Here is a 14,660-nt window from a genome sequence, read left to right on the forward strand (position 1 = left end):
TAAGATGCTGACACAAAAACAAAAATGGACATATTTTATGTTTGTCTGGTACATGCATATTTCTCTGAATGTCATTGTGAAAGAATATGTATCTAACAACTAACTCTTATAACCTTTCTAAATTCAATCCAGGTTAAATCACTTTCTTTCCATCCATACCCCTTGATGTCCCCTTTCACCTCCCTATTTCGTGCTATTCCCTTAAGGCTGAGTTTTTATGTGTCCAAGTTCCCAAGGCCCTGCCTTATTCATGTAAGCTTCCTTTAGAGCATACTTAGCTGCTTTACTATGCTCTAAGAATTTTTTCTATAAGGGAAACATAAGTATTTCCACAGCCTGCCAGCCTAAATTCTGTCAGTAGTTACCTGCTCCGTGTCACTGTTGTGTCCCTGAAGAGAAAAGATTTATATGAAAACTAGAATCTCATCTGCTGGCTAGAGAGGGCGATCCCCTACTTACTGACTACCATAGGAAAAATGATAGAAAATGAGCCCAGAACCTTGTACTTTGGAGTATTTAGACACAAACCAAAATGCAATAGTCTGCAAATGCTTTCCAGTTTCTCTGTTCTCCCTCAAAATTACCCTCTGCCAATTCAATTCTCATCTTCATCTTTTTTTTCCCACCATGATTAAAATTTAGTAAGATACTTGGCTTAAATTATTACTTCTTACTAAACATTTAATATGAATAAAACACATGACATTCCCAAACATAAATATGCTCATTAAAAAAGTAGTAATATACGCTTTACAGGACTGTCTTAAGGATCCAGCACAGAAATAAGAGAAGTTGGCATAGTACAGATTCTTATTATTACATTTAAAAACAGAAGCTTAGATTCACAAATGATGCTATCTCTTGCAAGGCTCCCCCGTGCCTTCCTCCTTCTTATGGGATTAAATATAAGATAACTCTACGTTTAACAATGAAAAAGCATGAATTCTAAGTCAAACCTTTCAACTTCCAAGGGGCTAGTGATCTGTCTTGAGGAAAATCCTTAGTACTCGCTCCCGAATCTGCTTGGTCCTGACTCCATAGATTATAGGATTAAGAGCTGGTGGAACAACCACATACAGGTTGGCCAAAAAAATGTGAATATATTGAGGGATATTATGACCAAAACGATGGGTCAAGAAAGAGAAAAATGCTGGCGTGAAAAAGGCTAAGATAACTCCTATGTGGGAGCCACAGGTATTGAGAGCTTTGAGGCGAGCTTCCCAGGAGGGCAGGCAGAACACTGCATGAAGGATTCTAACATAGGAAAGAATAATGAGGAGCACATCCAATAATAAGAGAGAAATGTTGCCAAGGCCAAACACAATGTTCACTTTGATGCTGGCACACGCCAGACGGGCAATGCCCATGTGCTCACAGTAAGTATGAGGAATGATACGGTGCCCACAAAAGGGCAGCCTCAGGAGCAGAAACACCAGTGGAAGCACCATGTACAGGCTCCGCAGGATAGCAATGCCTGCAATGAGGCAGATGATTTTGTTGGTGAGGATCATCGTGTACTGAAGAGGTTTGCAAATGGCGATATAGCGGTCAAAGGCCATGGCTACCAATACAACACTCTCCATGGCAGTGAAGAAGTGGATGAAGAACATCTGAGAAAGGCAGCCTCCAAAAGATATTTCCTTGAGACTGAACCAGAAGATGCCCAGCATTTTGGGGATAGTGGCTGTGGACAAGCCCAGGTCAATGGAATCCAACATGGCCAGGAAGTAGTACATGGGTTCGTGGAGAGTGTGCTCAGTCTGGATCACAAACAAGATAGCAACATTCCCCAGAAGTGCAACAATATATACCAAGAAAAAAGGGAATCCAATCCAGACATGCATGTTTTCTAATTCTGGAATACCCAGCAGCAGGAAGGAAGAAGGATGAAACGAGGTGTCATTAGGCATAAACATTCTCTCTGTCACAAATATCTGTTGCCCACACCAGAAATGGTTATTGACTTTCCATTAGCGATTCTTTTTCCACTTTTTCTTTTGTCCAATTACCTAGTCAAATGCAAAATAACATCTTAATCTTCATTTATTTCTATTCTTGAAGAAGGTAAAACCCTCTTCTCAGTTTCTGTTAGCCTTTCCTGAGTATCATGGTACCAGGAATAGCCTTACTCTACTGCCCGTTTACAAAATAACAAAGACTGATATAAAGAAGAGTTTGCAAAACACTGTCACCTGCCTAATGCAAATTTAAAAACATGAAATGTATACAGGAATAAATTGGGCAAATAAAGCTGCAGGGCCTCTGTATATGATAGTGTTACACACATTTTGCTTAATGTTCATAGTAATTTCTTTAGTGTGGATAATCTCAACTATTCCTTATTTGGAAAACTAAAAAGGCTCAACTGTAGTGCATATAATCCTGTTTGTGTGTTATTATGCATTTTTATGGATGTTTGTGAATACTAGATAGTCTGCTTCTGATTGTAAAAGAAAAAATTTATCTTTGTTCATATGCATTAAAAAAGGTCTGCCATGTAATAGATCTCAATTTAAAATTCCCATAAAGAGGCAAATTGATGTAGAAGCAAAAAAAAAAAAAAAACCCAGAAGACAACTTCAATTTTATATTTTAGAAAATAAATAATACAGTTCTCATGCTCCTTGTTGTTGAAAAAGCAGCTTTCCCACTGGATTTAGAAAATAGATGAAAAACAAGGAAAGGCAGAGTGTATTGCAATTATAACAAAAGATGAACTAAAGAGATTATTTTAGTCTAAATAAGCCTATCACTTGGAGAGTACATAAATAGGCAGATGCAATAAGGAAACTGTCCAGATATAGGTGAAATTTTGTGGGGAAACTATTCCTGGCTGTACAATTTTTAAATTTATCTTAGGCTTATATCTATGGTGAGAAAGCAAAATCCCTGTAGTTTTATTGCTACACATTCTGTGCTAGCTCTATGTCTTTATGGATGTCCACTATAGTAAATTCTGAACTTACTTATAGTAAATTAATAATGTGAAGCACATAAAAGTTTGTGACAGTGCAGCTTCTGGGCTCAGAAGGAAAAAGTTGAAGTTCTCCATTTTGTGATGTGAAAGTATCAGAGATAAAGCTATAACTCTCCTGTTTTTCATTAGTTGAGAATGCACAAGGTAGGTGGAGAAATACCTTTCATGATTTATTTCATATATTTCATAGGTTCTTTCTGTACTAAGGTTGATCAGGAAATGTGAATATAATGCTTAATAAAACTTGTCATATACTCTCAAGGAGACCACTGTGTAGTAAAGGAGATAAAATTCCAAAGATGGAATCTAAAAATTGTACTGCAAGTAACGTAGTAGAAGTAAGCCCCAGTTTTTTGAAGCATAGATGTGAGTAAAGGAAAACTCTACGAGGAGGTTAGGGTTATACTAATATTTAGAGAGGCATTATTCAGTCAAAAAAGAAAGGAAATTTTGTTCTAGATGGAGTAAAGTTCAGGGAGAAAGTGGGGAAATAAGGGATTATAGTGGCCAGTCAGGACATGAAAAAGGAATCAATCTTCTTCTTAATGACCAATGACCAGATCCAGACATTCAGTAGACTGATGACTAGAAAGACTATTAATTGCCTGAAGTCTTGGTAATGCTTAGGGGAGCAAAATAGCAAAAACCAGTAATAAAATATGCCTTCGTCTCAAGGAAGTCAATTTGTCCTACTTATCTCTATGTCTTTTATAGTAGGGCTTGAAAACTTATGCTTCTCTTTTCTCTGGGACATAATTTCCAAAGCTGTAAACATTGATCAAAGCAACTGGTCACTTAGTTATTCAATAAATATATACTACTATTTCAACACAAATTTATGTAGTTTTTGATCTCTGCTGAGTTCCAAAAATAAGATGGGCTCCAGCCCCGGCATTGGCATCCTAACAGGAATGTGCTACATGGGATTATATTCAGCTATCCAGTAGCCATTTCTTCAACATGTCAACCTCTTACTCTACCCTATCTATCAACCTCCACTACAGTCCACACATCCACATTCCCATAATCCAGAATTGATGAGCATATTAAAAGATAATGTATACTTTTTTCCTAAGCTTTATCTATTGTCACAGTCTATGGTCATCTTCCTGTCATGCAACATTATTCCCTTTCTTGGGTGTTTCATTACCGTAGCTCCGGGTCTTATTTTCATAAAAAGTTAATTCCTCAGGACTATGCTTAATGATTTATTTATTCATAAATTTATTCAAAAATATTTGTAATCACCTTTACAATACTAGGAATAGTCTTAGAAATTAGAAAAAAGCTAGTTCTTTCTCTCTTGCTATTCATAAGTGTACATCTGCATATTGGGTCAGAAATAATAGCTAAAATGATATAAGATATATCATTGCAATTTCTTTCTCATCAGCTTACACCCTTTAGATTTGTTTCTGAGACTCTGCATGACAAGGGGTATTGTAGTTGAAAGTTTAGCCTCAGGAAATTGTGAGTATGCGGGTGCATTCTTTCTTCATCTTGCCATCATATTTTCACCTTTCTTCCATCTCTCCATACTTGGTTGGATCAAACTCTTTCTCTATCTCTCTTACTATTTTTCAAAGACTAACCATGGTATGTTTACAACTTACCTTAGTATCAAATCTCTAAAAAAACATTCTTTAGCATAGTCTTGAACACCATTTGTTATCCCAACTAGAAAATACACATATATATTTTCCTTGAAGCCTCACTACCCCATAGAATGGGAACTGTATTATCTTGGAGACCTTGATGTAGTTTGGTTAATTGTCCCTGGAGAATTCTTTTCAATCTTGTTCTCCTTATACGGAGACAACAGGGAAAGAGTCTTGGTGTCTCCAGTGTCTTGGAGATTTGATGTAGTTTAATTCATAGACTCAGGAGAATTCTTCTCAATTTCTTTCTGCTTATATTAAGACAATAGAGCAAGAGTTTACTGCTGTTCTCTTGCTTTCCCCAGATTTTTTACTTCATCATTGACACTGAGAAAGTATGTTTAATTTCTCACTTCTAAATTTAATTGCTATGATCCTGGTGAAGACCTGGGATTTTGTCCTTATCCACTTACCTCATCTCCTTTAGTTCTTTCCCTCTGAGACTTGTGTACTCTCTCCCTCACCTATAAACTCCTCTCCCTAGACCTAACAAAATATTTGATTTTTCCATTAAAAACATCATTGATAGTTTCTCATTAATTCATTCTCTAGTTATTATTCAGTTGTATATAAATAGCACATTTTCTTTATTCATTCATCAATTAATGAACAATTATTGGCAGCTTCCTGGAAGTCCCCTCTCATGGAGTTCATATTTACTTGACCTGACTCAAAACTCACTCATTTTGAACAAGATTTTTTATCTTTTAACAAGATTATTAGTCATAAATAATCTCCAAAAAATGTTTAACATCACAGCTTCCTGACGCGGGAACAGTAACTAGAACTAACAAGAAGCTGACTAAAAAATTCAAAGGGATAAATTAGGAAATTGATCATAGGAAATTTCTCAAACCTATGAAATATTCCTAAAAGTTAAAAAGCCACACATATTTATATGACCATGAAAATGTCCAGGCAAGACCTAAGAAGGCCCTAATATGTCATATCTGGCTGGTCTTGAGAAAATAATATTAAAATATAGAATGTGGTTCATTATACAAATACATGTCTTGTGTATTCAAGAAATCATTTTCACATAGAGACATACACATAGAGAGACACAAACATAGTGAGATTTTATTATGTGGAAGAAAATATATATTTGTCAATGATAAGAAAGACTATTTTATGAATATAGATGGTAAATCCTCAATAAAAGGCTATCAAACCTATCCACCTGCATGTTAAAGAATTACTCTCATTATAACCAAAGGTTATTTATTTCAAGAACATAAGAGTTGTTTTATATAGATTAATTAATCAAAGCAATAAACCACATCATGTGGTATAACAGTGAAGGAAAAGCATGATCATCTCAATTGATGCAGAAAAATCATTTGACAAAATTCAATACCTTCTCTTGATAAAAAACACCCAACCAACTAGGAACAAAAGGAAACTTCCTCATATAATGGGCATTTATGAAAATCCGACATCTCCCAGGCTTATACCATACTCATTGGTGTATATTCAATGGGAGAAGTAAACTTTCCCCCCTCAGATCATGAACAAGACAAGGCTGCTTGCTTTTACCAATGCTAGTTAGCTGGAAGTTCTAGTGAGAGAAATTAGTTGAAAAATAAAATAAAAGCCATTCAAATATGCACATTTTTAACTATGCAAATAACATCTCTATACACTGAAAATATATAAGGGAGCCAAGTGATGAGTACACACGGGAACAGAATGACTTAAAGGACATTGGGAACTAAACATCAGGGAAGGTGGGAGAGAAATGAGGAGCAAAAACTCACCTATTGGGTATAATAACACTACCCTTGTCATAGGCACACTGAAAGCCCTGACTTCAGCATTATAGAGTGTATCCATGCGATTAAAACTTTTCAGAAATTATTTCATAATATTAAGAAGGAAAGAATCCACCTCTACTCATTTACAATGCTAGCTAGCCAAAGCCAAGAACAAACACAACAAAAAAAGAAAACTATAGACCAAAATCCTTTGTGAATATAGATGCAAAAATCCTCAGTAAGATTAAGCAGCACATAAAAATACAAGCCACAATGAACAAGTTGGCTTCATCCCAGGGCTGCAAAGATGGTTCAAATTCATAAATGTGATTCACCACATAAATGGAAGCAAAAGCAAAGATCATATGATCATCTCAATAGACACAGCCAACATCATACTGAACAGGGAAAAACTGAAAATATTTCCACTCAGAACTGGAACAAGACAAGGATGCCCACTGTCACTATTTCCATAGTGCTGGAAGTCCTCACCACAGCAAGAAGGCAAGAAAAGGAAATTAGGGGAATCAAAATGGAGAAAGAGGAGGCCAAACCATAGCTTCTTGCTGGTGATATGATCTTATATATAGAAAACACCAAAGATTCCGCCAATAGACTACTCAAATTAATAAATTCATCAGAGTCTTAGATTACAAAATCAATGTACACAAATCCTATACTCCAACAACAGTCAAGCTGAGAATCAAATCAAAGACTCTATACCTTTCACAATAGCTATGAAGAAAATAAAATACCTAGGAATATATTTAACCAAAGAGGTGAAAGATATCTGCAAAGAAAACTACAAATCACTGAGAAAGGAAGCTTCAGATGACATAAACAAATGGAAAAACACACTGTGTTCATAGATTGGCAAAATCAACATTGTACCCCCTTAATATTTTGAAATTAAGAAAATAAATAAGTAAATAAAGAAATTATAAAGAATCCACAAAATTCCATTTCAGCTAATAAACAGTAAATATTTACAATAAAATATCAACACAGGAACATCAGTTGTATTTTGCTAAATATTACTGAAAAAATTAAAGTTTAAGTAAATGGAAGAACACTTTGTGTTCATGGATTGAGAGACTTAATATTGTTGATATTTGGCTGTTAGAGTCTCCTTTATAAATTGAGGAGCATTTTGGTTGGGCCCATTCTTCCCAAATTGATTTAAATATTATGTATAATTCCCTATAAAAATGTCAATGTCTTTTTCATAGAAAGGAGAAAACTAATCATAAAATTCACATAGATTATCAAAGGGCCTAGAATAGCCATGACAATGTGAAAATAAAACAGTTAAGTTAGAGAACTCACCTTGTCTTAACTACAAATGTACTTGAGCCTTTCACCCAGAGGGTGTGCTGTAAACCCTTACACACACTGTGTTCATTACCAAATCCCCTCTCTTCTACCCTCTCCTTTTTCTTGAACTCTAACTAACAATGTAACTCAATCATTTGTACTCTCATATTAATCTGAAATTATAAAAAAAACTTACTACAAGGTTACAGTACTCAAAAAAGTGTGGTGCTGCCATAACATATAAATCAGTGAACAAGAATAGAGAGTTGAGAAATAAACCATATGTTTATGTTCTATTGATTTTTGAAAACAATGTGATGATTATTCAACGGGGAAAAATAGTCTCTTCAACAGATGGTACCGACTCTTTTACAGCATTGTGACTATAGTTAAAAATAATGTATATCTTGAAATAGGTAAATGAGAAAATTTTAAATATTTCACCAAAAAGAAATAAAAATATTTGAGGTGATAAATATGTTAATTGACCTAAAAATCATTCCACAATGTATACATGTATCAAAATATCACATTATACTCCAGAATATATAGAATTGTTATTTATCAATTAAAAATAAAACAATTTTTCTTTAAATAAATGATGTTTTGTAACTAAATATCCACATTAAAAAGATTGAGGTCAGAACCTTAACTCACACTATGCACATATACAAAAATTAAATTAAAATAGATCAAAGATCCAAATATAACTAAAACAATGAAGCTCTTAGGCTAGGCAAATTATTACCTTAGATTTGTTTTCTTATATGAGACAACAAAAAGCAAGCAATGAAAGAAAAAAATCAATGAATTTAACTTCAGGGTTAAAAACTTTTGTGAATCAAATATCACCACCCAGAGAGCGAAAAGACAACTTGTAGGGTGGGAAGAAATATTTTAAAATTATATATCTAATAATAGTCTAGAACACAGAATATATATAAAGTAAAACTCATATAATTAGCAATGTAAAAATTAATAACTTAATAAAAAATGGACAAACTGCTTCGAGAGACATTTTTCTAAGATGTACAAATGTCCAATATGCCCATGAAAAGATGTTCAACATCATTTGATCATTAGGAAAATAAAGATCACTGAGATGGCTATACTTTTTTAAAGTGGAAAATAAACATTGAAGGGAATGTGAGAAATGGGAATCCTATACCTTGCTATGAGAATGTAGATTGATGCACTGTGGAAAACAATTTAGCACTTCATGAAAAAGTTAAATATGGAATTATCATTAGACCCCAAAATGTTATTTTTTGTTATATACCCCAAAGAATTGGAAACAGAGTTCAAACATAAAGCTAAACAAGGATGTTAAGAGCAACAGTATTGACAATAGCCAAAAGACAAAAACAACCAAAGTATCCATCAACTGATGAATGTATAAAAAATGTGGTATATACATATATTGGAATATTATTTAGCCACAAAAGTAATATGATAATACATAAAATACATTAAAAGTAATGAGATAATGTATGTTATAATACGGGTACAATTAAAATCATTATGCTAAGTGAAAGAAGCCAGATACACAGACTATATATAGCCTGATTTCCATTTATGTGAAATATCCAGAACAAATTAATAGAGAAAATGCAGAGAAACAGAAAGCAGATGCATAATTATTAGGGTCTGGAAGAAGGAAAGCATGGGGAATAATGATTTCATTGGGTACAAGATTCACTTTAGAAACTAGCAGTAACAGTTGCACAATATTGGTAAAGTAAAAAGTGCCACTGAATTGTACATTTTTAAATGCTTAGTATTTTTATTTTATTTTATTTTATTTTTGAGACAGAGCCTCAAGCTGTCCCCCTGGGTAGAGTGCTGTGGCATCACAGCTCACAGCAACCTCCAACTCCTGGGCTCAAGCGAGTCTCCTGCCTCAGCCTCCCAAGTAGCTGGGACCACAGGCGCCTGCCACAATGCCTGGCTATTTTTTTTGGTTGCAGCCATCATTGTTGTTTGGTGGGCCTGGGCTGGATTCAAACCCGCCACCTTAGGTGTATATGGCTGGCACCTTAGCCACTTGAGCCACAGGCGTGGAGCCAATGCTTAGTATTTTAAATTGTAAATTTTATGTTTATATGAATTTTGCCCCAATAAAAAAAAATTGATGGTTATATAGATACCCAACAGAACCCAAAGGATTAGTCCAAGCAATAGACTGGTAGAAAAAAGAAAGAAGAAAAAATGATAAAATGAGACATTTCATAAACATTATATAAAATAGCAAGAAACAGCAATTTACAGTTGACCAAGTAGTGGGCAAAAGTGTCACATAGCTTTCCCTAGAGCTCCTCTGCAGTTGATGCAATGACAAAGGGGAATTTCTATTCACTTTAATTTCAATGCTCTAGACTCCAGCACCTGGAGACTTTACTATAAATTTGCTACCCCAGCACATACATGCAAAGACATTTCAATATTGTCTTTCAGTGTATATTGAGGCTTTTCTATACTGCTTATAAAGTGCACAGTTGTTACATGACTCAAGGAAGAGGAAGGAATATTGGTAAGTGTTTGTGATAAGTCTATGTAATGTATGCATAGGACTGAAATTTGAATTCACAGAAATTGAGTTAAGACCTAGAGAACCAGGGTAGGGAATAAAATGGTGTATATCAGTGGTCTAGGAAGAAATAGAAGAAGGAATAAAATGGGAAGAAGTTGTAAAGAAGAATATTTGATGGACAACTATGTTAATTCAGGTATATTTGACCTCAATATACCACCATCAATAATGTGAGGCAGATACTACTATGCTTACTTGTAAATAAAACTGAAACTCAGAACCTGATGTAATTTGCCTAAGGTCACAAAATCAGTGAGAATAGAATCAGATCTCCATCCCATGCAACAGTACTAGTAACATTAAATACCCTGGGCTTTTGCTTTTTTTCCGTACACCTCCTGCCGGTATAATGATATAGTGAGTGATACACAAAGGGAAATGAAAGCCATAGTGGGCAAAGAAAGATAGAGTAATGACTTGAATGATTGCACATGTACCCTGATATGGAAAAGGACACAATATAGTGATTAGCCATGCATCTCTCTTAAGCTTCATTGTTCAAAGGGATTAAACTGAATTCAGATTTGATTATTGGGAGACCTAGAATTATAATTTAGGCTAGGCCTCAAGATGAAACATGAGGTAAAAAATCTTAGATACAACTTGGTAAAGAATATTATTGGGACTGACTAAGCAGATATGTAGCAAAGAATTTGGCTTTTCCCAAAGAGAGTTTTAGCATTTGCTCTTGGTTTATCGGAAGTAATCTATACCATTGCTTATAGGAGTGTCTTTATTCACAGCAGGGATTAGCCATACCAGATCATAGGATAGGGGCCAGCTGTGCCATAAATACCAACAATATGACTTAAGGTGGGGGCTTTCAGTCATGAGACATCAGTTGATCTGGAGATTGAATTCAACCACATTTGCATCAATCAAGCAATCATGCCTATGAAATGAAACCCCAATAAAAACTGTGGACTCCAAGGCTTGAGTGAGTTTACCCCATTGGCAATGGTGACTCTGCATACTGTCACACATTAATGCATCCTGACCCCCAAGAGGAGGGTAATGCATCCTGACCCCCAAGAAAACCAGAGATGGTTTACACTTGGAAACTTCACTGACTCTTCCCTAAGCATCTCTTCTTTTTCCTTCAATAAACTGTAGCCATGACCATATAATAGTGTCAAGTTCTATGAGTCCTTCCAGTGAATTATTACTATTATTTATTTATTTATTAGGCAGAGTCTTACTTTGTTGCCCCTTGTAGACTGATGTGGTGTCAGAGCCCACAGCAACCTCAGACTCTTGGGCTCGAGCAATCCTCTTGCCTTAGCCTCCCAAGTAGCTGGGACTACAGGCACCCACCACAATGCCTGGCTATTTTCAGAGACAAGGTTTTGCTTGCTCTCAGGCTGGTCTCGAATCTGTGAGTTCAGAGTGCTAGGATTACAGGGGTGAGTCACCACCCCTGGCCTTCCAATGAATTATTGATCCTGGGAGTAGTTTTGGAAAACCCCTGAAATTGTAGTCAGAAGTGAGGTCAGTTTTGGAAACTGCCCCCTCAAACTTTGCATTTTAGCTAGCAACAGATCTGATCTTTTGCTACTTTTCTTTAAAACTGTTATAGAAATCAACAGGCTTTTGAAAAAATGACTTCATATGGAAATGAAAATTCACACCTCATTATTTTTCCTTACAAATTTCTCTTATATTCTCACTTGGAGATACCTTATTTCCAGATACCTAGACAGTAAGAAATGTCTGAATCTGCTTCCAGAATCTCAATTCTGTTACACAGTCACTTTTTTTACTTTTGTTTTGCCACTAAAAGACTGTTATGATTATCATAGTTTTAACTATCTTCAATCCTTTTATTCTTCCCCAAACTTACCTTTCTTTCTCTCTTACTACTCCATGAGCAAATATTGCAAAGACAAATCCAGATTAATGTCACATAGCTGAATTCCATAGTGGTATCAAATTTTGACTCTTCTGTAGTCCTAGCACTTGGGAGGCCCAAGTGGGTGGATTGCCTGAGCTCAAGGGTTCAAGGACAGCCTGAGCCAGAGTGAGAACTCCTCTCTAAAAATAGCCGGGCATTGTGGCAGGTTCCTGTAGTCCCAGCTACTCAGGAGGCTGAGGCAAGAGAATCGCTTGAGCCCAAACTCTTGAGCCCAAGAGTTTGCTATGAGCTGTGACACCATGGCACTCTATCCGGGGTGACAAAATGAGACTCTGTCTCAACAACAGCAACAACAACAAAATACCACTTTGACTCTTCTGCTTTTTAGCTTTGTAAACAATATGGAGTTAATTAACTTATCAAAATCTTTCCATTCCGTAAAACCAGATACCAGCAGAATTTGCATCATGGAACTGTGGGGAGAACTAAATGAGATAACATATTCTAATAATGGTAGTTCCATGTCTGAAAGATGTAGTTACCTAATCAGTCTTAACTACTATTACCGTGGTGGTTGACATTGTCGTTATTATCAATTTCACTATTACCACAAACTGTCTATTTCTTGAGGAAAAAGGGAGTAAGTTCATTTATGTAGTCTGAATTTATAATTTTGAGAGAGGTATCATTAGCTTCCATTTGGCATCTCAGCCATTCACATTTATAATGCAGGTGAATAGTGATACCGGGAACATTTATAGAGAGCTGAAAGAAGAAAAAGGAAACAAAGACCTTTAGAAAAACCTATTCATAATATGAATTGTTTGTTTGAGTATATTTTTATTATGTTTAATTGTTTTAGATCTCGATTGAGTCCAGATGGAATGCCACATGAATACAATACTAATCAAATCCAATAGTTTTTAAAACCACGGCCATCATCAGCCTGCAGAAGAATGTTTTTTCCCAATATTACTGAGCCTCACCCCTCTTCATTCCTGTTGTTAGGGATTCCAGGCCTGGAAACTGCACAAATCTGGCTTGGATTTCCCTTCTGTGCTGTGTATCTGATTGCTCTTGTTGGAAATCTTATCATTCTGTTTGTGATCTTGCTAGATAATAACCTCCACCAGCCTATGTTCTACTTTCTGGCCATGCTGTCAGTGATTGATCTGAGTCTCTCTACTGCTACCATTCCCAAGATGCTGGGCATATTTTGGTTCGGCCTACAGGAACTGTGCTTTGGGTGCTGTGTTGCTCAAGTCTTTTTTATCCATTTTTTTACAGTCATGGAAAGCATTGTACTTCTTGCCATGGGCTTTGATCGATACGTGGCTATTTGCAACCCCCTCAGGTACACCACAATCCTCACCAACAAAGTTATTGCTGTGATTGCTGTTGTTGTAGTTCTAAGAAGCTTATGTATGATTTCTCCTATCGTTTTTCTCCTCACTAGATTGCCTTACTGTGGACATAGGATCATCTCTCATACCTATTGTGAACACATGGGAGTGGCACGTCTGGCTTGTGCCAGCATTAGTGCCAATATCTATTATGGTCTTGGGAATATTTCTATCTTGTTCCTAGATGTGCTTCTTATCATTATCTCCTATGCTAGGATTTTATTCACTGTCTTCCACCTCCCTTCCCAAGATGCCCGCCTGAAGGCTCTTAATACCTGTAGTTCCCATATCGGTGTTATCTTGGCCTTCTTTGGCCCAGCTCTCTTCTCTTTCCTCACTCATCGCTTTGGTCATGGTATTCCCCAGTATATCCATATCCTCCTGGCTAATCTCTATGTGGTCATCCCTCCTGCCCTCAACCCAGTCATTTATGGGATCAGGACCAAGCAGATTCAGGAGCGAGTGAAGAGACTCTTTGCTAAAAAAGATTAAATGAGAGGTAATCCATGCAGGTTATGAAAGTATAAGTCCTAAGGAGACTAAAATTGTCATAAAAATCAATGAGAAAATTGCTTTCACTAAAATTGATCATCAGTTATAAATATATGAATACATAATCGACTATATCTATATAAGAAATATTAGCAGCAATTTTTGGAGGTTCTCACTGAAGTAAGAACTTTTTGTTAGAGATGGCTGGTGTTTTAGATCTCTTTCAGGTAATAATAAGATTTCTTTCATAAAGATATTCAAGAAGAGGTCATATGGTCACTGATAGGAAAGCTAGAATCTGGGTAGCAATGATGCACACAGAGGTGGTGGGTGGTGCCCGTAGCTCAGTGGGCAGAGTGCTGGCCACATACATTCGGGCTGCCAGGTTCAAACCCAGCCTGGGCCAGCTAAACAACAATGACAACTGCAACAAAAATAAAAAAAATAGCTGGATGTTGTTGCAGGAACCTATAGTCCTAGCTACTTGGCAGGCTGAGTCAAGAGAAACACTTAAGCCCAAGAGTTTGAAGTTTCTGTGAGCTGTGACACCACAGCACCCTAACCAGGGCAACAGCTTGAGACTTTGTCTAAAAAAAAAAAAATTTAATGCATACAGAGAG

General features: G+C 36.1%; 2 protein-coding genes across 2 annotated transcripts; one reads left to right on the forward strand and one right to left on the reverse strand.

The window, feature by feature from the left end:
• Positions 1–974: 974 nt before the first annotated feature.
• On the reverse strand, positions 975–1,928 carry LOC100949276 (olfactory receptor 52E8). The gene has a single exon (XM_003781013.2). It carries the CDS (start codon positions 1,914–1,916, stop codon positions 975–977), a length of 942 nt encoding a protein of 313 aa, XP_003781061.1. The 5' UTR covers positions 1,917–1,928.
• Positions 1,929–13,101: 11,173 nt separating this feature from the next.
• LOC100949603 (olfactory receptor 52E8-like) lies at positions 13,102–14,040 on the forward strand. Its single transcript, XM_003781014.1, has one exon. It carries the CDS (start codon positions 13,102–13,104, stop codon positions 14,038–14,040), a length of 939 nt encoding a protein of 312 aa, XP_003781062.1.
• The last annotated feature ends 620 nt before the right edge of the window (positions 14,041–14,660 follow it).

This window comes from Otolemur garnettii, unplaced genomic scaffold, assembly GCF_000181295.1.
Source record: "Otolemur garnettii isolate 467f Iridium unplaced genomic scaffold, OtoGar3 scaffold00001, whole genome shotgun sequence".
NCBI classification, from domain to species: domain Eukaryota; kingdom Metazoa; phylum Chordata; class Mammalia; order Primates; family Galagidae; genus Otolemur; species Otolemur garnettii.